This window comes from Merops nubicus, unplaced genomic scaffold (assembly GCF_000691845.1).
Source record: "Merops nubicus isolate BGI_N331 unplaced genomic scaffold, ASM69184v1 scaffold19384, whole genome shotgun sequence".
NCBI lineage: Eukaryota > Metazoa > Chordata > Aves > Coraciiformes > Meropidae > Merops > Merops nubicus.
The window spans coordinates 1-25420 of NW_008602470.1; the positions used below are offsets into that span (position 1 = coordinate 1).

The window sequence follows — 25420 nt, forward strand, 5'->3', positions numbered from 1 at the left end:
CTCCCACCTGGGGCTGAACCACCACACTTGACTAGCAAGCAGTCTGGAGAGGTTACATATATTGACAGGTTTTCAGTGTTCGTGGAAGAAATGGTAGCTTTGACTCATCAGCTCTGACTCCATCTGTGTGCTAGGATGAAATACTTAAATGCCTTATTTGTATGCTTACTTAACAGAAAAAAAAGTAGAATCGTTTGGAAAGGTAGTTAATTTGAGATGGCAGAATATATTCATGTATTTAAGGACAACAGCCCAAATTTTCATTTAGTACAGAATGAGTTACTCCATTCACTGCTAGTTTTCAGTAGTGAGGAGCTAGTTCTTGATGCACACCTTCTGAGGGCTCACAGAATATATAAGAAGCTTTTTAAAAGCGTTTTTGATAACTTTCTTCTCACTTTTAACTGTTGTGTAGCTGGTATCTCTTGTTATTTCTCTGGACAAGAAAATAAAAGAAAAAATTACCATCTCCAGTAATTTGTATCATTACATTTCTAGTCTCCATGGAAACCTATGTGGTGCTCTGCAGTTTGGTAACATTTCAATATGTTACAGCAGAAATAAGATGGAAGACAGAGTTCTGTACTTTGACCTGTTAATCAACTGAAAATTGTTTTGAATTTGTTTTCACATTGTGCTACAATCCTTACTTAGACTAACAATGGAGGAAATCAAACTAATCAAATTAAGCTATTATGGCCTGATTTTACATATATATAACTCTGCCATTCAGTTTGATTCTGATAGGCATTGACATTAATTTGGAGAAATTATTTGGTTTTAGTAGGTTTTTATGGATTAATACTATGGAAACTGAAAGCATAATAGCAAACTCTTTGCCAAGCTGTCTCTACTAAAAAGCTTGGCAGAGAGGTAGTAACAATCCTCTTGTAATTTATGTAAGCAAAGCATTTTGAAAATCAAGAACCTTATATCTTTCTGTCATCACTCTTGTTCTTCCACTACTAAAAAAGACTTAAAACAACGAAACCCCAGTATTCACTGTACAACTACACTAACCACTACGGTGAAATATGGTCATGATTTATGCTGTTCACTATAACCAAACTACAAAATGTGATCATTCTGTGTGTATTTTGAAGGTATTTACTGCATTTGTTTCAGAATACCATGAAGAAAACGTATGCTAGTCGAGAGGATATTGGATATGATTTTGGAGATGACTCAAAAGTTGGAAGTAAGCCAATTAAGTCCAATTCAAACATCGATAGAGGATGGGCTTGGATGATTGTACTTTCCTCTTTCCTTGCGCACATACTTATCATGGGGTCCCAAATGGCTCTTGGAATACTCAACACGGAATGGCTTGAAGAGTTTAATCAAAGTCGTGGCTTAACAGCATGGGTTAGCTCCCTCAGCATTGGAATTACACTTATTGTAGGTATGTTCCAGCATAATTTATTTAAAAACTGTGTAGATTTTTAGACTATATTTGTCACACCTCTCTCCAGTACTTTCTTGCGGTTTGCCATTTTATTAGCAGAACTACTCAAGTTCTTCTGAGTTGCCTTTTCAAGTCACAAGGACAAGCTTTACAAGTTACAGGGAGAAAGGGAACAACAAGGAAGATGATAGTGAAGACAGTTACTCCAGGAGAGAGCATGAGCAGGAAAGGATGTCTGTGACTGCAAGGTCTCAGTAGAATTAAGAAAACAGATATCTGTGAAGCTTGTGGTCCTGCCCCATTACTGCATTTGAGGGGACAAAATGTTGATTTTTGACAATTTATATTTCAGTTTCACAACTGAACTGAAACTGATTTTTTTAAGTTGTGATTGGATCAACCCAAAATAATATCTGGTGAGGTATATTTGTGCATTTATGTAAATACACACACCTATCTGCGTAAATTAAGATTGACAAGTTTTGTTTAGGTCTGCATAAAGTAGTCCACTGAAAACAAAAGAAAACGTTTACTTTCCAGTTACTTGTGAAAAAGGTCTGTACTCACACAGCGTTAGTATTGGGAACAGCAGTTTCATTTTTTCCTCTGTTTAAACTGTCCCTTCTTCATGAGGCAGCTTTGATTTTAGGTCCTACAGGTATTTGCCAGGTATATATGGTTTAATTTTTCTTTTCACGATTTTAACAGTAATAGGGAAAATAAAATTAATTGCATGAGTAGCCTGGTGTTTTAGTATTTTGTTTACAGCATTAAGAACTGGCATATGAAAAATTATTAAAGGGCATAGATAATGAAATAATTTAACTTTTTTTCATCTTTTTTAACAGGTCCTTTCATTGGTTTATTCATCAGCATGTGTGGGTGCCGCAAGACAGCTATAATTGGAGGGATATTGAACGCCCTAGGTTGGATACTGAGTGCCTACGCCTCCAGCGTGCACTATCTCTTCCTCACGTTTGGAGTGACAGCTGGTAAAAACATTTGAAAGTTCTTTCAGTCATTTTCAATTCCTTTAGAGGTTATCTGTGTGAGTAAAGAGGGGAATTTTAGATTGTAAATCTTTTGACATGTGTAAGAGCCCGATCAAAATATGAAAAGGCATAAGTGATTAGGCGTGTTTTTTGAAAACCAACAGATCCTTAGTGCCTAAATACTCAGCTTCAAGCAAAATGTGGCTTCTTGTGAAAAAGATGAGTTATTTTAGGAGAGGTATATAGAAGAACCCAGTGTTATCTACCTAAAACACTACTCCCTTTTATTCACTCTTCATTTCTGGAAAATCCAGAAACTTCCTGCCACCTCAGGGAAATTTCTTTCACGTTCTCGTGGTTGCTCAGTGTCGCGTTGCTGTTCACTTGCAATAGCCGCCTCCTGCAGAGGTCACTTCTTGGCCTCCATGCAGTGCTCACGGGCTTACCCGTGGCACCTGTTCTCCCTGTTGGTGACCTGCCCTGTGCCAGCTGCCCTCACACACATCCCTGTGATCCGAGCCTTGTCCCCCCAGCCACAGCCACCCTGCTGCCTCAGCTGCCGTTCTTCTGGGCAGCAGGGAGATTTCCTTAGAGTTTGTGGCTGGATTTGGGGACGGAGACCTTTTGCAATATAAAAACCCAATCGTGTATTTGCATGGCAAAGAAATAAATACTTCTAACAGGCAAAACCGATCAGCTCTCACCATGGTACGCTGCTGTGATGCTGACGTGCTTTTCTTCAGGCTTTGCTGGAATAGTCACTCTTTCTCTGATCTAGCTGTGGCTAGATTCATGCTGTAGCTGCATGCAGCTACATTATTGGCTATTTAGGAAAACTTCTGTATATAATCCTTCACTCAGATCATAATTTAGAACAGTGAACTTGGAAACATTTTCTGTATATGCCTCTTTCAGTCGCAATCTCTGTCAGGAATTTGCTGTGAGAAAAACTGGGCAACTGTTACCTTTCATAGTGTGTTTGCACAACTCTCAATACTTTCTGCATGAAACAGCTACCATTAATACCTTGGTTTTTATCAAGTGAGGGCTTTTCTAAAAAGTTAGAGGTCTGCCTTTTAAGAATATGCCTGTGTAGCTACATTGTGGCCCTCCCTGGACTTCTGTGGAGTGCCCAAAGAGAAACTTGAAAGCCACCCAAGGTCCCACCACCAGGCTAACCCCTTGTGCTGCCTCCTGAAATACATCTCATGGTCCTGGTGACTCTACAGTTACAAGGCAAGGACAAAAACTCAGGCTGGATCTTCATTGCTGGTGAATGCAGGCAAAAGCACATCTTGTGACCACCAAGCAATTTCTGGTTGCTGATACAAACAGATGCAAGTATTACAAATGGAGGTGTTTAAAAATAGGGTTTGCTTATGCTTGTTCCCACATTAACTGTCCGTGTTTTATTGTGGGATGTTTGGCACTTTCCAGCAGTATCATGTTGAACTGAGATAATTATTTTATCTTCCACATGTTTCGTTTTTCCAGCAGTTTAATACTAGTGTGTTATTATTACTGGAATGAGTATTCCAAATTTGGGAAAATACTACAAAAAAGAAATGAAAGCTAACATAAGAATTTACTGTCAGTTTTACTACTATGCTTGCACAAACATTGGGAATAAAACTAATTTGTTTTTCACCACTTTTGTCAGGAGAAAATTCAGATTGATTTTTTCTTTTCTTTTCACAGGCGTTGGCAGCGGGATGGTCTATCTGCCTGCAGTGGTCATGGTAGGGCAGTATTTCCAGAAGAGAAGAGCGCTTGCACAAGGACTCAGTACCACAGGAACAGGGTTTGGAGCTTTCCTAATGACTGCCTTACTGAAATATCTCTGCATCGAATTTGGGTGGCGGAACACCATGTTCATCCAAGGTGCCATCTGCCTGAACCTTTGTGTCTGTGGGACACTTATGAGACCACTGTCTCACAAGGGTGTTAGTGAAAAATATGTTCTGAGAAGTAATAGTGAAGATAATCAGGCAAAAGCTCTGTCCCATTTAGCAGAGACTATAAAACCTAATGGAGTTCTCAGTGAAGAACTGGAAAAAAAAGCAGCAGCAGCAAATGAGGAAGTACTTGACAGTGTTCAGCAAATAGAAATTGGAGGTAAATGTAGAAGTGGAAGGGCTGTGTACAGCCTGGGCATTCTTAAGAGAGTGAGCCAATTGACGGTGGCAGTCAGGAAGGGCTTTGCCGTATGGTACTCCAGCTACTTTGGAGCTGCATCACTGTTTACCAATAGAGTATTTGTAGCATTTATAATCTGGGCTTTGTTTGCCTATAGCAGCTTTGTCATTCCCTTTATTCATCTTCCAGAAATAGTCAAGCAGTACAACTTATCTAGTCAGAATAATACATTTCCTTTGACATCCATTATAGCTGTTGTTCATATTTTTGGTAAAGTGATCCTTGGAATCATCTCTGATCTGCCATGCATCAGCACGTGGAACGTCTTCCTCATAGCTAACTTTACCCTGGTCACATGCATCCTTTCTTTGCCACTAATGCAAACATACCTTAGCCTGGGTGTGGTTTGTGCTCTAATAGGATTTTCTAGTGGTTATTTTTCTCTAATGCCTGTTGTGACTGAAGATTTAGTTGGAAGTAAACACCTTGCAAATGCGTATGGTATCATCATTTGTGCCAACGGAATATCTGCATTGTTTGGACCACCCTTTGCAGGTAAAAAACTTCAAATTGGTAACCAACAGATGTTTGTATAGTAACTGTGTCACTTGTTATATGATTAAGCTTTTTTATGTTATGAGCACTTATAGTTAACAAAATTATGGCTGCTCCAGAATGGACATCCAGCTTCACATTGTACAAATTTACATCCACTAGATACCAGCTTACTGTTGACACACCACAAATTACAATTTGCAGATAACCCCAAACCTATTAGAATCTGACCTTTCAATAGTATGTTTCCTTAAAATATTATACATTTTTTTTTAAATGAGAAAAGTTTAATCTATTTTTATGTTTTGTGTAGTGTATACACACTCATGCTTCTATCTAGATGAAAAAACTAATAGTTTTCAGGGTAGGCAGGTGCTATTAACATAGTATTACCCCCAAGAACTATAAAGTGTGTTTGGGTGTCACCACCCTAAACTGCCAATGATTTTGTGTTGATTTAACTAACTTAGCTTTGCCTTCTTCAGCCATAAGCATCTACTTTGGGGACTGCACTTTTTGTAATCTTTTTACTGCCATCCACAGCAAAAGGTAGATGTGTATATATGTTATCCCTATAGTTACTTAGGCTTAATCAAACATTCATTATAAATTTTCTCATAGAAAGAGGCAGGGATGTACAGAGAAGATATAAACACTGATTGTCAGTACTGTAGCCAGACTACAGCTGTCTTTCACACCGATGCATATCAGAAGAAAGCAGCAGGAAATCTTGTGAGTATTGGCCATGTTCAGCCAGGGATGGCACTAGGCTGAATTTAAGCTATGAGCAGCACAAGCAACCCAGAAGGGTGAGAATGCTCTCACCTTCTCTCTCCTCCATTGAGTGAGCTGATACAATTTAGAAGAAAACTTATTCTGTGCCCTTTGAAAAGCAGCAGTGTTTTACTCTACCCTTTATTCTTTCAGCACCTCTCAGTCTGTGCTGAACATGTCTTTGTATTTGGTCATTAATAATTAAGCAAACAGGATACAATTAGTTGATATAAAACTTCTGATCTTGAGGTTCAACTAGCATGGCACGAGGGAATGTTGCTATTAGGTTCTCAAACCTTTCTGAAGTAACTTTTATGTATTTTTGCAAACGAATTAAGATTGGAATGAGAGTTATTGCAGTACTGGGATTATATCTCTTGAAAAATCTTTTACTGGTAAGTGGGTCTGAGAAGGCTTATTGAGAATGCCTTTGCTTGCACAAGGCACAGCATTTGAACTAGCCTGCAGTATCAGGCATTTTACAAAGACAGTAGTAGGACAGAAGAACTGATTGGGTTTGGATTCCAAAAATGTCTTATTTTAAAGTCAGACCTGTGGTAATTTGTTTGAAAAATGTACAGTGTTAAAGAGAAAGTTGCTTGGCTTCTTAGCATGACACATAGCTAGAGTTCTGTTTTAAGACTTTCATGATCCTCAAATATGGGGGTAGGTTTTTGCACTGGTCTTGCTTTCTGAACACAGAATTTTGTTAATACATTTCCATTTGTAGCATCTAGAGAAGGAGACAATCACCACCTCTTTTTCCACAAAGCATCTATGGATTTGACTGAAATGTCATGAGAGAAATATGGAGTATTTTTCATGTTTTCCCATGTAATGTACCTTGTTGTCAAGCTTCGTAACAAGTATGTTTTGTCTTTATTTTGCAGGTTGGATCTATGACATCACACATAAATACGATTTTTCTTTTTACATCTCTGGCTTGCTATACATGATGGGAATAATATTTTTACTTATACAACCTTGTATTAAAAAGAAACAACCAAGAGAAAAATCTGCAGAAGGAGCAAAAGTATAGAATAAATTCCAGAAGCTTTTTTATGCCTTTTTTTTTTTGTTGTTGTCATCATGTTTCTAGTGTATGACAGTATGAAGCTGTTTTTCTTATGGAACCAACCATATTGAGCTGTACTTAAGTGAAAAGCAAGTGTACTCCAAAATGCTAATAAATTATTAGAAGTATGCGTTTAAAATTAGTTAAGATCTTTTACTTTAGAACTAACAGATACAGTGATTAAAAGCATCCTGCTAGTCTTTTAAAATTGGAACAATGCTAGGAGCCTTTATCCTTGCTGCTTTTAACTTTTCACCACTACCTATTGGTGAAACTCCAGTGACTGCAGTGCAGTTACTCCTGATTTACACTCATAAATCTACAGATCTTGTAAAACTACATGAGAATTTCATCAGGATATGACTGATTTAAAGGGACAGAAAAGTCTTTCCTACTATGTATTCTGTCTGATAAAAAGATTAATTATTGAGTATGAGAAAATGATTGTATTTCTTACCTGGCTAGTCAAGTACTGTTGAAATGCTAGTATAATAATTCAATTAATTGAATGTATTAAAAATACTACTTCTGTGATGCAAACCTGAAGAAAAGGTCTTATATATTTCTGAAACAACTTGTCAAGGATTTTTAATTTTTTTTTAAAGTATCAACTGTATAATGAAATAGCCATCCTCAACACACAGGCTGCATTATCAATGCTGTGATACCTGATGCACCCAAAATTTCATCTTCTGTTCATTTAGTCATTAAGTTCACTTTTTTAAGCTTAAAAGTGAAAATTCTCCTGCAAAATGATTGTTCCTATTATAACTCATAACAGAAGGGACAGGTACATCATTGATCAAGGAGAAGGGAAGGTGGGCTAACAAAATCAAGTTAAAATTAGGATTTAAAATTAATATTCATTCAGTCTATATTGGCTAGCATGGGTTCTAGTTTCCTAACATGAAACTGCCTAAATCTGTTATGAGATCACCACCTAAGAAAAATACTAATTGGTGGTAAATTGTCAGAAAGTGAGAAAAGAGGGTCTTGCTCTTCTTACATACTCCAGTTCTTAAAGTCATCACTCTAAAGCAAAATTACATTTTATAGTGTTTTATTACACAGAACAGAAATTTTATGAAAAAAGTATTGTATGCACATAATGAAATTTCTATTTGTCATTGTCCTAAAAGGACATAGTCACAAAGAGGGAAGAATGTACTTAAATGTTTCTTTTGTCTAAAGATCTACAGTCACCAAATGCTTCAAGAATATTGGTATATAGTTGTAGATCAAAATATTCTTAACCTAAATTAGCAAATATTTTTTAAGAATTAGAGTAGTGCTTTATAAAGAAACAGACTGATATTAACTCTCTATCAACTTATAAAATTCAAGGTCAATATGTGACATGTTAAAAAATTGTAAACCTGATATACTCTTTAAATATTACACTACTATGACCAAATACTGCAGTCAATGCTTTTAGTACTTGAGTCTTAAGTCTAGTCAATGGCAAATGGTATTAATCAAGTGATACTTTCAGAGTAATAATATCTGGCCTCATAATTAATGAAATTGATTGTTGAAGCAAGTCAGTCACGTCAGTAAGAACTGCCTTCATCTTGTAACACTCACAAGACTGTAACAATGGTTACTTAAAACATAGCAAATGTCTCTCATCAAATATGCAACTCCAACAATGGAAATCAGTTTCAAAAGTCCCTGCACCAGTGAATTTTCCCCCTATCCCATTCTGGCAGAGAGCCTCAAACACGATTTTGTTAAGAGTCTCCAAGATTAGGATGATCATTTGATTCACATCCTCAGTGACCAAACAAATTAAAAAAATACTGTTTGCTTGAAGTTTAGATAATTTAAAAAACATTTTAACACACATCAAACTCTGGACCTACCTGCATGTTACTTGCCTACAAATGTTGCAAAGTTACCATGGTGGGCAGTGAAAACCTTGGCATCCATCAGCAATTTTTGTCATAAGAAGTGACAGATGATTTTCTATAAAGGCAATAATGCCAATGCCATAGCATCTGATACGAGACATAGAGCATGTATACTTATATACAAAACAGAGAAGTCAGAATGAAGAAGTACAAAGAAGCCAGAATCTCCCTATTGATAGTAATTGTTAATGAAGCTGACTATTATACAATTTCAGGATGCCCAATATATTAATGATTGTATTATTTACATGTTGCTCCTACCAAGACATATTTTGGTTTTCCTCTTTCAATCCCTAAAATATATAATTTCCCTATTACAGAAGAAAAGTCAGTATATCTGACTTGATAAATGGAAAATCCATACCCTTATAACAACTGCTTCAGTTAGGTTTTTTTGTTCTGAGCATCTTGTCTCTGCTGCCTCCTTTGGAGCTGCAGATGTAGCTGAAGTCTGTTTGTAATGAATTGTTTCCAGCCCATTTCATGTGCAAGTTATTTTATTTCGGGGCAATTGTGTCACACAAGTTCTCCACAGTATTTTCCCACAGCATATTCCTGTTACGTATCTAGCTGTAAGAGAAAGCAGAGGTTTAAAATCATAATTTGGCTTACTCACTGATGGTTATTTTACTACACAAAATGCACCAGACAGACACCTGGTATGAAGGTCACCTGCAGTGCAAGTTGCCCACCTATCCTGAAAGACAGAGTTTTAGTTAAAACTCACAGTGACATCAGCAGAAGTCTTGCTCCAGTGTTCCCAATGCAAGATAGCACATCTTCTGGGAAAAATTCGAGAAGCTGCTTTTAGTCGGATTTCAAAGGCCTCCCTGCCACCCTGAAAGCAGATGTAATGCCACATACTCTCCTAGTATGCAATTCATACAGCCCCACTGAAATCAAGGAAACTGTGCAAGATTATGCCAAAGAACTTGTCAATGTAGAAATGGCAAATACAAATCTGATTGCAAGGTAAGCAAAAGAAGCAAACTACCTTTGGATTTACAATAGAAATGCAATTTTAGGAAGCTGTCAGAAGCACTGTAAGGATTAAGCCTGTTTCTCAGGAGCTGCTTCCTTCTTTCAGAATGATTCTGTAAATAGAGTCAGGTGGAAATACTATACTGTAAACAGGAAAAAAAAGATGTCATTTCTTAGATGACAGAACCATCATAAAAAAAAAAAAATCAGGAAGATACTCTGTGTCATTGTATATTATCTACCCATTGTAAGTTATACCAAAGCAAAATAACACTGATTATTCCCCCAGATGTTCCACTTTCCTAAAAGCATAAATAGCAGACACCTAAGTGGAGTTGTACTGGAGTACTCCTGTTCAAGTATGTCTGTCACAAGTAGTCACAGAAATAGTAAGTCCTGCTATAACTTCTGTCATGTACTGCTGATGTAGTTGGATACATTATTTAATTCGCTGACTACAGTAAAACTGTATCAGAATATATGTGGTCCCATTTTTGTTGTTCTTGAATTGTAAGAGTGGTCATACTGCAGACACACAGCATTTTTTAGCAAAGGAAATGCAGGGATTTTGGGGGCAAAAAGTGCTGTAGAAGTCCTGAAAGGAAAATAAATGCTTTTGTAAAGTTTTTTTTTTTTTTAAATTTCTGCTTGCTTTCTGTCTCTCACCATTCTGCTTTTCCTATGAAAAATAGACACTATTAAATTCAAATAGCAGAGACTTTTTTTAGTATCATGTATTTTTATTTCCAAATACAGGGTTCTATTAAAAAAAAATACAGCAATAAAAAAGATAATCACTATCATTACTGTGGTTTCCTTCCTGTGAGGACGGCTTTTGACTTGTATAACCACCATGAGATCTTCCCTGCTGTCCCTGGGAACGAGTCCCCGGCGGAGCGGTCCTGTCAGGGCGGGCGCGCAGGGCCCGTGCTCCGTCCTGCTCTGGGAACCTGGCTCCCTCTGGCGGGAGGAGAGTCCTTCAACTCAGAGATAAGTGTAGCTTAATTTTGCCTGTTCTGGCTATCTGAAGACCTTGTACAAAATAAACTAAACGAATCCTATCCTGCCGTTGTGCTGGGAGACATCACAACCTGGGGTTGCTGAAGGTGTATTTGGAAGACTCACGTGGTGCTCGAATGGTGGTGCCCACATTAGGACTTCTGTGCTTTGTTTCTTCTGAGATGGAGCTTACTTTACAATACTCAAAAATAGCAGCGAGTGAAAGTCTAAAATACTTTGAAATGCATATGGACAGCACCTGATGATTCTGGAGAGCAGGACTTAAGCTCAGAACGACACACTCAGAGAAGTGCCATGCTTGGGGTAACACGTGAAGATGCCGGTTTAGCTCAGCCTGTGACAATGCACTGGCCAGGGTGGACGTATGGAGCCTCTCACACTCCACTTCTCAGTCCTGAGTACAGAGACTCCTCTATTTCCCCCTGTTTGAAAATCTGAATATACTATTTTATAATTCCACAGAGAGCTGCATTCCAGTTTACACATAAGTTGGTCTGGAAATGAAAACTCATAGTATTGGGGCAAAATTTTAATTCCTTAAAAATATTGCTGAAATGAGAGAAAGAGAGCAAAATCTGGTATTTATTATTATGCAACTTCATTATTTCTAGGACTTCCTTAAATTCCAGAATATCCAAGGCTTTGTGTTAAACTAATGAAAAGTTTACTGCCCTCCATTGTATCTCATCCTACTCCACTCACTCTGTAAATGACAGATAGATTCTAAGTATACAAATAATTTTCTGACCTCCCTTTTATCCATTATTTTCCTCTCTTTTAACTGTTTTATTCTCTGTTCCTCTACCAGTTCTTTCCCAGTCACAATATCAACTGTTTTATCTCTAATCTGAAATAAAGCCCAGAACTCAGCAAGCTTATAAAGCTTCATCTCTGAATTAATGATGTGAGAATCAAGTTATTTTTCTCTTTAATATGCTTCTCTTCCTGTTTTTCATAATTTAAAACCATTTTCTCCTCTTATCTGAGTTACTGCAGCGGCCTTTTTCAGGCTCTGGTGAAAATACAATTTTGAGCTATTCAGACCCACAAAAATAAGCTTCCTAGATCACACCTCTGAACATATTATCTTTCCATCACTCCAATTACCTGACCCTGCACAGACCAGGGAGCTGGAATACACAACCTGTCAAAGACCTTTCCAACACAGCCTAAGTTGTGCTATGACTTTTCTTTTCTTGCACCATTTGCCCTCTTTCTCCTGGGACTTCCAGGCTATCCTTCCCATTTTGTTACCCTGCGTTCAGCACCAGGAGGCCACCCTTAGCTCCAATCAGCCAATATTGGCAACTTCTGTTATTCACTTTTAAAAGTTTCAATTCAGTATGCTTGTACTGATTCCCACACTTTCCTGCCAGATGGAAAGAGCCTCCTAGCAAGTAAGCATCTCTTTCTCCCATGTTTCTTACAGCACCTTGCTGCAAGGCCTACAAAAACCTTGAAAACACTCTTGCCTTTTGCTCCTGTCTTTTGTCAAAGACTTACAATGTAAGCTTTCTAGGAATGGAAATGATTTTTGTTTTGTTTGTTAATGAGTCTAGCGTAAGGGGAGCCTGGGCCTGTGGCTGGAGTTTCTAGACATTACAATAATGCAAATCACAATGAAAAGCATAGGTTTTACTTTTCAGATCCTGGGAGCAGTGCATAAGACCCAACCACTGGTGACAATGGATTTGTCTGAAGCACAGTATTTACTACATGAAACAAGTGTTTGCAGGATGATCACAGTCTCTCTAACAGTCTAAGATCTACTTTTTATTGCACCCATTCAGTTGTTTTTATACAGATGGTTTATTGCCTCAAACTTTAATCTGTGTGACACATGAGAAAACCTGGCAATATCTTCAAGCTCCAGAAAGGAAACTATGAAGGGGAGCGGTGGGGCAGGAAGCTGTTCCAGGAAGTCCTGGTTACCTTGGCACAGATTTAGGAGTGTTCCAGAACTTTGGCACCAAACACTATAGCAACCTGAACTGTGATGAAAAAAAAACAAACACCCAAACCTAAGAGACAACAGGTCTGTAAAAGCCCTGAAAAGTCTTCCCAATTCCCACATTATTCATACAGTTCCCATATTATTCAGATAAATGTGGAAAAAAAAAATAAATCAGAAAACTCAGCTGAGTTTTTTTTTTTTAATGTTTTCTAAAGAAAATAACATATAATAACTTATACTGAACACTAGTAATTGATAGTATTTCAAGGCATCTTAAGAGCTGTTAGTGACATCCAGGAAACCTGTGCAGTAAGACAAGGCTTTAGTTAAAAAACTACATTATTTAGTATACAACAAACTCTGGTCTCAGCTGACAAACATTAAAGCAGCAGCAAAGCTGAACTGAAACATGTCCAGATCCATTTTGTCTGGCTTTCCACATACATATATATTTATTTACATAAAGACTGAGCTGTTTACTCAGGAGGAGGTTAGGAAAGCAACTAAAAAAAGTACTTCAATTGTATGTTTTGGGGAAAATAATGAAGGCGCTGACATTGAGCCCCTGTAGTTCTGTTCCTTATGTAGGTACCGTTAAAGCACTACAATGAAATTGAATACAGTCATTGTCTATAGTGACATGACATTTTCTGACTCATTCACTTTGTGATGCAGTACAACACCAGATTCTCCTGTACATCTGCTTCTTAGTGAGCTGCTCCCCATCCTGTATTCATAGAGGCAATTCTTTCTGCTTCTGTGTCTCACTTGGAATCTGGCCTGTTGAATTTAACACTGTTTCTTCAGCTTATTTATCTAGTTTATCAACTTGCTTTAATAAAAATACTAGTTTGTTATAAAACAGGATCTGGAATTCAATTTGCAACACTTCTAATGAATGATCAGTGGTAAATTTTGGAGCTGCATGCTGTTTCCTAAGACCTGACAACATGAGTTCAGGCATCCAGATTTGTAAGGGTGTTGTTGTTTTTTTTTTTTTTTGTTTGTTTTTTTTTTTTTTTGTGTTTTTTTGTTTGTTTGTTTGTTTGTTTTGTTTTGTTTTGTTTTTGTTTTTGTTTTTGTGTTTGTTTGTTTTTTTCCCCCAGGGATGTGTTGATAAAAATTAAAATTTAAACAGAATTACTTTTTTTTTTTGTGTTATGAAATTATGCTAATGCATCCAAAGTGGGGGTTATTGCTGTTGTTTTGGGGGATTTTTGTTTTTTCTAACTAGAGTATGTATGTTAAAGTCATAAGAGGAGACAGAAACAGAATCGTGGAAGTTGAAATTACACAGCCTAGAGGCAGTAAGTGCATCCAACTGTGATGCAGCAGTTTCTGTTCCAAAATATTTTGTGAGATTAGTAACAAAACTCAAGCTTATGTGACTACATTGGAAGGAGCTTTCCAAATGACAAGATTTTACTATTAAGATGTGAAGACTTTTTTTCTTCTCTTTTTATTCCAAATATTCCTAAGGTACCTATGTAGAAGGAAGCTGTCACCTTATCTTCCTTCATGGTTTTGGGTAGATGGCCCAATACATTCGAGCTTTCTTTTCTGTTAGTATATCATACTCCAAGCACAAACAGTTTGCTGTTGGTTATTTGCTTTTTTGCATTCCAAGCATCTCAGATTCTCATAGTTGGTAATTTTCCTCAAATTCCTTATGCAAGTAGAAAAATGATCTACATAGTCAAGTAAAAATTGTCTGGCTGACCTAATTCAAGCTGATACATAAGAATGATCCAACTCTTCGCTTACTAGGAATGACATTGATAATATTTATAGTGTGGATCTATTTCATGTTGAATGATTTTCTCTGAAGTCTTCATCCTATGAGTGCTGGATACTACTTGATGTCTTGTACTATTTAATTAGTCATCCAAAAATGTAAATAGATCTCTATTCTCTGGCCATACACAATCATCAACTAATTTTCATTTTTTGCAAAACCATAATGAAAATCTAGCCAGATACAAAATCTTGCTCTTCCTTCTTGGCTCTACTGAGATTATGAAAAGAAACTAGTGACACCTTACTTCACTGTCCAGAGAGAAAATAAAACATTTCAAAACAATCATGGACATTTACAGCTGTAGAGTGGTTAATATAAACTTATTAAAAAGTTAATGTTTGTTATAAAATATTTACTTCAGTTTTCTTTTGGACAAATGCCTGTATGGGACATTGATAAAAGGTATAATTTGCAGGGGGTCTATTCTTACTATGTCCATTAAAAATAACTTAAGCAAACCATGGGTCAGATACGGAGTCTTTTATATGAACCCTCATTTGGAAAAAAGAATCAGTAAGTATAACTAGAACATCACTGAATATATTCCAGTGTTTATATTTGTGGAGAATTATGGAAGAAGAAAATAATCAGCACCTTTTAACAGGAGGTGAGAAGGAGGTAAAAAAACCCTCTGATAGTGTGGAACAGCAGGACATATGGACAGAAATAATATCAATATAAGAATGCAACTTCTCACAAACACAGTAATTTATATTCATAATACTTCTATTTTTTTTTCCTGAAAACACCACTTTTATATTAAGATTTTACTAAAAATGAGAGAGAAAATCCCATGTATGATTTTAAAGATAATTTTAGAAGGAGGAGTAAATTTCTAAATGTTAGGAAAGAATGGCAGCCATGGCTTCCAGTACTTCCTATGGGATTGGAAACTTCTGAACCACTAATAACACTTTTCCTGAAAAAAGAGTCAGACCCTATTTGTAACCTACTAAAAAACATATGGGATAGATAACAGTAGAAAGCTGCATGTTAACAAAAATTTAACTATTTGAATCATTGTACCCAGGTAACATAAAACAGATGTTTCATTGTGACATCATATTAATATATGACATGTCCCAAGAAAACCATAGATTAAGCAATAATGAAAAAAAACCAACAAGGTAAAATCCTCACCAATACACATTGACATATCCAATCTACTATGAGGGGGGAAAAAAAAAAAGTAAATTTTGATAATCAACCCACTAAAACTTATTGCTAAAATTTGGCTATAAATTTGATGTAACTCTTAGCAAAAAAAAGCACAGAAGACTACTTCTTTGAAAGATCAAGTTTATAACAATTGATAATGAGTCTTGTCAAATTAAAATGTGGTGCAACTTTTTGTCTCCGCTAATGGAGCAATTATAAAAAACAACTGCAATAAATCCCATAGCCTGTTTAAAGACTCCCTGAGCACTGGCCAGATCCAACAGGCACTGAGTGCATTTTCTGTTGGTTCCTGATGTTACTTGAGCTCAGAACGTGGAGCTCTTTCTGCCAATGGAGCACTAACAGCAGTCACTCACAGTATCCCTACTCAGCTGCCTAAGGGCAAATTCACTTGAAATTGGTCCACTGCCCAGGTTCTAATGGAGATGGGAAACACAAAACTAACCATAGAAATGCAGACGACGTTAAGTCACCAGGGCTAAAAATCTCTTGATTGTGCTGTAGGAAGTGTTAGATTTTAATAAGCAAAGCACAGGAAACATGTCTTGGTCTTATTTCAGATCCTAAATGAAGATACACTGAAGTTTACTCTTTAAAACAGGTATATTCTCTTGAGGAAAGTTTTACTCACTCCCCTACCACCTGAGCTTCGTACACTTCTTGGGAAAGCAGATCTCCTCTGCCTAGGTGTAAAGAAGATGATGTCTACTGCAGTTGTTGATGAAGAAAATTGAACTTCATTTTGAAATTACATCTTTCAAGTTAATAATAAAAATAGGGTAAATATAAAGTCACATCTGTAACTACTTTTTCTCATGTCTGCACATAATTGGAATACAAGCTTCTTAAAAAAAAAAACTCATCAATGCAAGGTGTTTGAGTGCCATCTAGTCTCTTAGGCTGCAAAAACCTCAGATCTCAATCCAGTCCCTGCAGGTGCAATTATAAAGTTTTTCATTTTCAGACCAGGTCATAGCTCAGGACTCAGATATTTTCTGTAGTTGCTGAATTAACATGTTTTTGGCTTAGTATTTTCAGGAGATAGTATCCTCTCTTAGCCATATCTTGTGACAAAACATCTCTTAAAACTAATCCATTACTGAGAACCAAGATTGTAATAAGATGGAGAGCAATAACTACTTTGGACAGATGGTCCCATGAACTTTGGGAAAAAGCACAATTATTTGATATGTTCTCAGTGGCCAGTCTATCAGGCACAGATTGGAAAAATAGCTCTATTTTGTATCATTGTTATCTATTTTATATAATTTGATTCATGAAATTAATTCCAAAGTGAGATTTTCCACCATCTGAAAGCTACCTACAATGGTGGAAGAAGAAAAAGGAAAAAAGGAAGAAGAGATTAATATGAAGTACCATGAGATAAATAAATTACTAAGATTCAGGACTCCTGTTGTGTAAATACTACTATATTCCCAAAACCAAGTTATCGCAAGAAATCAGACCGTGATGACATTACCATCGGCCCTACAGCATGCTTCAAAGGACAATAAACATCCCACAATGCATCTAGACAAGTGTGAAATGCTTCTACATACAAAGAAAACGTTCCCAACCCCCGTATGCAAACTGTTCATAAAAATTAGAACATGTTTAATGACACCTAACCTTCCAAAACTATAAACTTTCTCCTCGTATTTTTCAATTAGTCACAGAAACAATTCATAAGGCATTAAATTATGTGGTTAAGTAGAAATCCCCATTCAACTGCTCTGGCATTCAAAAGTTAGGAGTATTAGAATTTAAACTGACATTTTAACCTTTTGTTAAAATAAAAACCAATAGGACAGTTCAAAGCTCAGCACTTAAGACTGTCTGAAAACTCTAGAAAAAGCTCTCCAGAAGTACACATTCAACTCACATTTTCAGAGTCAGAAAAAGAAAGGAAAGCCTGCATTACGAAGCACAAAACTCAGACAAAAGATTAATATGAATAGTAAATAATGACAAGGAACAAGTGGCCCTGGCTATCAGTAATTTTCCTAGAATTCTCTTAAAACATTGCCTATGTGCTTGAACAGTCTCAGATTTTAATATTGACTTTTGTTTTGTTGCTCTCTCAGCTGGGTCTACAGGAAAGTTGTAATCACGTTTCTTCCTTCACATAAGTTGTTAGGGCAGAACAAACTCCCAGCCACAAGTAGCATTCAGTTGCTGTGGTAGGTAAGGTTAAAAAAAACCCCTTGTAATCTTACTAATATCAATCTGTTTTATTTCCTTTCATTTAATTGAGAGAAGTGAGGATTTTACATTGTTACATGTGTAGGTGGATTCCTGACACACTGAGCGATGTAACTCACAAATGGCAATACTAGTGAGGTGTACATTTATAAACATATGTATATAAAAATAAGCTCCATGGACACTTTTTTTTATACTGGCATGTAGAAAAGGAAATCAAAATTAAGCCTTGAGTTAACTGTCAGTAAGTCACAGAAGATGACTCACATATACTGACTGAAGAACACAGAGTTAAATTTACTATTACAAATCTTTGATCTGACAACAGTGGCTTACATCTCTCAACATGAAATTTAGCTTTAGATTTCTCTTGTATTTCAGTGTCAAAATGTAGACTTCAAAGTTGAGAGGGATTAAATATTTTTAACTCCCAATGAGCTACATTCACTTATCCAACATTATTCTTTGATTTAGAGTGGAACAAACTGTCAATAGTACTATTCCACTAAAAAACTTCCTTACGTACAAATACCCAGGACAAATTACAGTTCTCCTGGTAGTGTGTTAGCACGTGGTTATTTCAGTGAAAACTATTGCATAGATTTTGTAATGCCTATACTTTTTGCATAGATTAAGGAGGTGAAGAAGTATTATAAGTGCATCCTAGTGACCATGGACACATTTAATTCTCGATGTTATTTGGAGGTGCAAGTATTACAGCAATTGTGTACCCCATGTTGCTTACTCCACTGGCATTTCTTAGTGAAAAGAGAGAAGAGGAAAGGATGAGCAGAACCAAATCTAAACAGCAACAACCAGCCAAGGCTTCTGAAAAAAAGTCATAGCAACTTTTTAATCAAATAAAACAACTAAAATGTTTAAGTGAAAATTAGCAAGAAATAAACTACTTAGGGAGTATCTATCATCAAAATTAATGTGGACTGTAGATTATCAGAGGCATAGTACTATTCACCTTGTATGAGAAAATAATATTTGAAGTTTGTCATTCTTTAAGGATGCTGGGTGCGACCTTCCCTTAGTTTAGTCTATTTCAGAAGTTCTAGAACTAGCGAGAAGTCTCACATGACAGCCTAATATTGTATAATGAGAAACTTCCAGGGGAGGCTGAAGAAAGATGGTGTGAATTGTGAAGCCCTGTTACAAAGGCACATATGCTTCTTTCTCCAATACACATTTTTAGGTTTTCAGACTTGACCAGACTCAGCTTTCTGCTTTGCTTAGAACGAGAATGAAAAATATAATTTCTCATATTACAGGTTATTTGGAGATTGATTTTCCCTATTTTTCTCTTAGGTTGCTCTGCTTTAAACAGTTAAACGTCCATCGGAGGAGGAAGGTGACTCCACAATCTAGAAGATAGTCCTGGCTGAGATTTAGGAGACCTAGATTAATTTTCCTCAGTCCTAGGTGAATGGCCAAAATCCCTGGTCTTTCTTTTTGGCCTTGGATTTGTCACTGCAGTCCAAGCTCTCATTCCCCTATGCAGTGAAGGAGCCATTGTGTCTTATACTGAAAAAAGCAGTCACATTCTGTTAGTCTCAGTGTATTTACCTCTGCTAAATCCTGTCTTCCAGGCAGTTTTATCCAATATTCTATCACTTTTACACAGATTTAAAAAAAATAAAAAATAAAATAAAAAAAAAAAATCTCTGCTTTTGGCTGGGTTTGGTGGATTGAAGGAAACTATAAAAATATATGCTGCCTCACTATTTGGTTTCAAAATTAGAGTATTGAAATGTTTTTGTCCCTCATTTTATCTCATTTTCTCTTGCAGGATATTGTTGCATTTTTGCTACAATTTCAAATAAATACATTACTTTTAAAGCATTCCATTTTCAATCCAGTACAGAAACTACCCAACTCAGTCTCACTTAAATCTTGACAAAATAGAAGTGGAGTAAATATCAGCATTACTGAAACATCTTCAAGGAGATAACTGTATGACAGATGCTTTTGAAGCTATGAACTGTATACCTGAATATCTTTCAGTTTATCGATCACTTGAGGCCAGTATCAGCTAATCTGTTGTATAATAGTTTGTAAACCTAAGATCAATTTCCAAGCAATGAAGTAATCAAATATCTTCACTATAAATATATTAAATTCCAAAATTAATTAGCACAGTGACAACTATCTGCTTACCTGCTTCCTTCATCCTTCCAGCCCCTGTTAGTGTACATGCAGTTTTACTCATGAAAAAGTACTCCTCCTGTCATAGCTTCTTCTTCTACTCTTATTCTAACACAGCTGCATCTCATGGAGAAGCTGAAACTATGGTAAAGTTTTTCATGCAGTTGCACTACATCCACACTACAGCTTTGACTGCACAATAGAGGAAAAACTGAATAGCATAATAGAAATCTTTGGCTTAAACAGAGCTATGTTCAGTTTGCAAGTGAATGAGGCTTATACTTCTGGGTCACTTTAAAAAAATGCAAAAAGAGGTACCTTAAAATTTTATTCACTTTTCACTAGGAAAAAGGCAGCATTATATCTAAACTATGGAACCTAGTAGAAACAACAATATGCAAGTTTTTGCAAAAGAACTAAAATAAAATGTTAAATAACTTTATAAAGAGCTAGAGTGAAGCAATCCTTATGCATTGACCCTGATGCAGCTAAAGCAAATGCTATTTTGATCCCTGTAGGATAAGCTGTTGAAGAACGGTAACATACATAGGCAATTGTTTCAAGGAATGCTACTAATGACATATTGTGATTAACTTAAAAGCAAGAATGCAGATCTTGTGGAACTGAAGAATCTGTTAAGCCTCTTTTTTCCCTTCTGCCTCCAAAACCAGTTAGATTCTTGGCAATGAAATGATATCCTTTGTTTAAATTAATATTCCCACTGTGAACTTCACAGAGCATAACAAGCAACATATAGGTATCTAACAAGATGTTGTGAAACAGTTAAAAGAAATTGATAGTTGCAAAGATGACATTTAACAAATATTACCAAATATTCATATCATGATCTTGTCACAGTTACATAACATTTTTTTAAAAATAATTTCCATAGTGTTTCTACACAGAAGAAAATGACCCTCACTCTCCCATATAGGTTAGTTAATGATGGCTACACAAAAATCTTGCAAAAATTAAGAAGCTCTTCGTATCCATTGCTTGCAGTAAGGTTTTTTGTTTGGTTGTTTTTGTTTGTTTTGTAGCAGGACCCAAGCGCTGCAATCGGAGAGGCATATTTTGCCAGTTTTATGAAATCCCATCAGTATCTCAACCTGTGGACACTGAGGTTTCTCTTTTGTAGCCTATGACTTGATTTTTCAGAGCCTTGCTGTCATTTTGCATGGAGCTTTTTTGGCAAGTATGATCACCATACATAGTCACTTAACTGAAAATCCAAACATTGGCCCAATGATGCTTCCATAATATGTAATATGGATAATATGTAAATATGGATATAATGCTCAGCTGGGTATTTCAGTCCTTTGTAAATACAAGAATATGGAGAAGAGCCAGCAGAGGATGAGGGTGGATGGCTTACTGTACATCATCATTACCTCACAGCATTTAGCTTGACCTAGAATGTAAAAATAATTCACAAGGAATTCACTGTCCTCCAGGAAAAACAGTTATTTCCAGCGCCCTTATTCCATCTAAGACTGAGATTTAAAAAATGAAACCCAAACAAAATTCTTAATATATTGTTTTTAATTCAGCCTTATTTCGGAGATTTCGGGCTGCTATAATAAATATCAGAGCTAAAATGCAGTTGTAATCACTCCTTGCTATTGAAGATGGATATCTTCCATCTCTATCTTCTAAGCAACAACAGAAAACCGCCTTAATTTTGTAATTGGGCTTTAAGATCATAAGCATGAACAGCTTAATAGAAGACAAAAGTACAGCTAAAATCTTCATGTAAACACTTTAGATAAAGAAAAAAAATACTGTTTGCACCAAACTGTTAGCTCCGCATCATACAACCTCACAAGTACTAAGCTGAAAGTGATTAATGCTCATATCTGATTAAATAATTTGTTCATTTGCCAATGAAAAACAGAATAATAGAAGACTTCTTATAACACATTGTCAATTTAGATCCATCTCCTCAACCTGATCACTCTGCTATTAAAGAGTTTTAAAAATTAATGATGATTTAATGGTGATTCTTGTAAAATATTCAGAGAAAGAATGTATGAGACAGGTAGAAGGACACTATTGAGAAGATCAAATCAATATAGTGATATTTAACTCTGCTTTTCCCAATGGATATTGCTGTGAAAATAGTTGTAACTGAACAGGATACAATACAATAGGTTAAACAACCTAACCAGCAAGACTACTCTCCCTAGTTACACTACATCAGTATAAAGACTTAATACATTTCACCAGTTAAAGTCTCCAACTCAGCTAGGCTAGTAAGCAGGCAAGCTTTTATTGGTGCTATACAGTCACTTCTGAAATATTCTCTTTAACTTTGACCAGCTACTTAGGGATGATGTCCCATTCCTCTGACTAATTAAATAGTATCATTACTGTTACTTGTATATATTTATGCCTTCTACCATTTATAACAGGTTCCTATTAAAAAAAAAGAAATCAGCACTCTAAAGTTTAGAATATAGTTTGTAACTACAGCAGTGTTACAATTAAAGTCCTTTCCTTGGGAATCTGCATCTCAATCATTGGATTGGAAGGGACCCTAGAGGTCATGTAATCCAACCTCCCTGCCATGGGCAGGGACACCTCTCAAGTAGACTACGTTGCTCAAGGCCTCATCCAACCTGGCCTTAAACACCTCCAGGGAGGGGCCATCCAGAGACTCTCTGGACAAGCTGTTCCAGTCTTGCCACCCTTGTACTAAAGAACTTCTTCCTAAGATCTAGTCTAACCCTACTCTCCTTCAGTTTAAAACCATTTCCCCTTGTCCTGTCGCTGGACACTTGTGAAAAGTCCCTCTCCAGCCTTCCTGTAGGTTCCCTTCAGGTATTGGAAGGCAGTCATAAGGTTTCCCTGGATTCTTCTCTTCTCCAGGCTGAACAATCCCAGTGCCCCCAGCTTATCCTCATAGCAGAGATGCTCCAGCCCCTGGATCATCTTTGTGTACATGTATATTAAAAGCATAGATAGCATTTTCTGCCACAAGTATCTGCTTGCTCTTTTGATGCTTTCCAGCTACACAGCTTCTCTTGCCTGCAGTCCCCATCTGTTGTTATTCCTTTCACTTTTTATCTTCCTCTAGGTTCAGACACTTTCCTAGGCTCCTGCTTCTAAAATATAATTTTGCTATTTTTTTTGTCAAAGTATTTTGATCATTTTAATGTGCACTTGCATTCTTTCTTCTAGTTACCACACTTCTCCAGATAATTTAAGTCAGGTTTCATCCAAGAATTGACATTTACACTGGTCGCTCCCACTGCACAATTTTAATCTAATTTAGTGAAGTCCATCCAAAAGTTGCAGGCACTTTTACTTTGGTTTAATTTAGGCTTATTTATCAGAAATTGATTTAGTTTATACCCATTCAAAAATCAAGTAAATCTTTACAATAAGCAAAAAGCAGACCAGCTTTAGAGAGCTTGTTTAAGAGCAAATTTTAAATCATACTGGTATATCTTTAGATAAGACCTTTCATAGCCTAGCAGACATTCAGATAAAAATCCCAATCATTTTCTAGCTTTGCCTTCTACTCTTCCTTACTTCTTCCTTCCCTTGAACACATTGAGTGCATTTAATCCATTTTTGATAAAGGAACAAAGTATAAATTTGTGGTACATCTAGTCAAATAAACATATCTGATGGTTCTCCATGATGAACACCACTGTGTATGTGGAAAATGAAATAAGAAAAGTTGCTTTTCGTTAATAAAGGAGAAGAAATAATTAATTCCCTAATTTGAAGCAGGAAGAAAGGAAACCAGTCAACAGATAGGAACACAAACTTACCTTTGGTAAAACAAAAGCAGAATTACTACTGAGGTTCCCCAAGATAGAGAGCAACAGGAGGAAGTGATGTAGTACCTCAAGTAAGGCAAGTGAAGAATATAACTATATCTTTCTCTGGGAGAACAAGTGCAGACAATAATGAATATGTAAACAACAGACACTCAGGTACAGCAGGAAACATTTACTTAAGCAGAAGATTGTAGTGATTGCTTACCTTGGCAAACTATTTCACCTTTATAACCTGAAGATCATTTGTGGCAGGCAAAAATAGATCAAGCATGATATATTTCAAGAAAGCCACAAATACTAAAGCCGTGCCTAAAATGAAATGGTAGCTTAAACATTCAATTCAGTGTGATACTCCTGTCTCTATACTAAAGACTAGTTATAAGTGGTCAAACCCCAGAATAGACAGAAGAAAAAAAAATCTCTAGGCTACTAGCAATGCAGAAAACCACACTAATAGCAAATACTGGTAACAGAATAAACTAAAATGTCTTTATTATCTTTAATATATGTTGATTGCAAATTGATAGATAATATTCTAATGCATCTTCAAATAACACTATTGAAAAAAAATTTTATAAGCCCAGATGACAATACAGAGGCTCACAAACAACTGAACTGCACAAGTAATAATCACTTAGAGACTCCATGTCAGTTCTTTCTCTAATTCCCAACTAATAGAATCAGAATTGTTTTGGTTGGAAGAGACTAATATCATCAAGTCTATCCCTTAACCCAGCATTGCGAGGTCCCCACTAAACCATGCCCCTAAGCACCACATCTTATGTGTCTTTTAAATCCCTCCAGGGACGGGGACTCCACCACTTCCCTGCAGAGCATGTTCCAGTGCTTCACAACCCTTTCTGTGAAGAACTTTTTCCTAATATCTAAACTTCCCCTGACATAAATTGAGACTGTTTCTCTCTTGTCCTATTCCTTCCTTGCATAGAACAAACCAACCCCCACTTCACTACAAACTCCTTTCAGGTAGCTGTGGAGAGCAATAAGGTCTCTCCTTTTCTACAGGCTAAACAACCTCTGTTCCCTCAGCCACTCCTCGTAAGAATTGTGCCCTTGACCCTTCACCAGCTTTGTTATCCTTCTCTGGACACACTCCAGCACCTCAATGACCTTCTTGGAGTGAGGAGCCCAAAACAACACAGTATTTGAGGTGCAGCCTCCCCAGTACCAAGTACAGGGAGCCGATCACGTCCCTAGTCCTGCTGGCCACACTACTTCTGATACAAGCCGAGATGCTGGCCTGTAGTTCCCCGGATCCTCCTTCGAGCCCTTATTGTAGATGGGTGTTACATTTGCTAACCTCCAGACCACTGGAACCTCCTCGCTTAGCCAGCACTGCTGATAAATGATGGAAAGCAGTTTGGTGAGAACTGCCAGCTCCTTCAGTACCGTTAGGTGTATCCCATCTGGCCCCGTAGACTTGTGTGCATCTAAATGATGCAGTAGGTCACTGACCATTTCCCCTTCGATTATGGGGGCTCC

The 25420-nt window shown here is 36.7% G+C and overlaps 1 protein-coding gene across 1 annotated transcript; it reads left to right on the forward strand.

Moving 5' to 3' along the window:
- Nucleotides 1-1131: 1131 nt before the first annotated feature.
- Nucleotides 1132-6901, forward strand: SLC16A14 (solute carrier family 16, member 14). The gene is made up of 4 exons (XM_008938388.1): nt 1132-1402; nt 2254-2397; nt 4096-5088; nt 6753-6901. Exons 1-4 carry the CDS (start codon nt 1132-1134, stop codon nt 6899-6901), a joined length of 1557 nt encoding a protein of 518 aa, XP_008936636.1.
- The last annotated feature ends 18519 nt before the right edge of the window (nt 6902-25420 follow it).

What these genes read in the sequence shown, in the direction of transcription:
- SLC16A14 (XM_008938388.1), top strand. Translation starts at nt 1,132, where the DNA reads ATGAAGAAAACGTATGCTAGTCGAGAGGATATTGGATATGATTTTGGA. An exon ending in CACGTTTGGAGTGACAGCTG is followed by an intron (nt 2,398 to 4,095) that starts GTAAAAACATTT and finishes TTCTTTTCACAG; the next exon opens with GCGTTGGCAGCGGGATGGTC. An exon ending in GTTTGGACCACCCTTTGCAG is followed by an intron (nt 5,089 to 6,752) that starts GTAAAAAACTTC and finishes TTTATTTTGCAG; the next exon opens with GTTGGATCTATGACATCACA.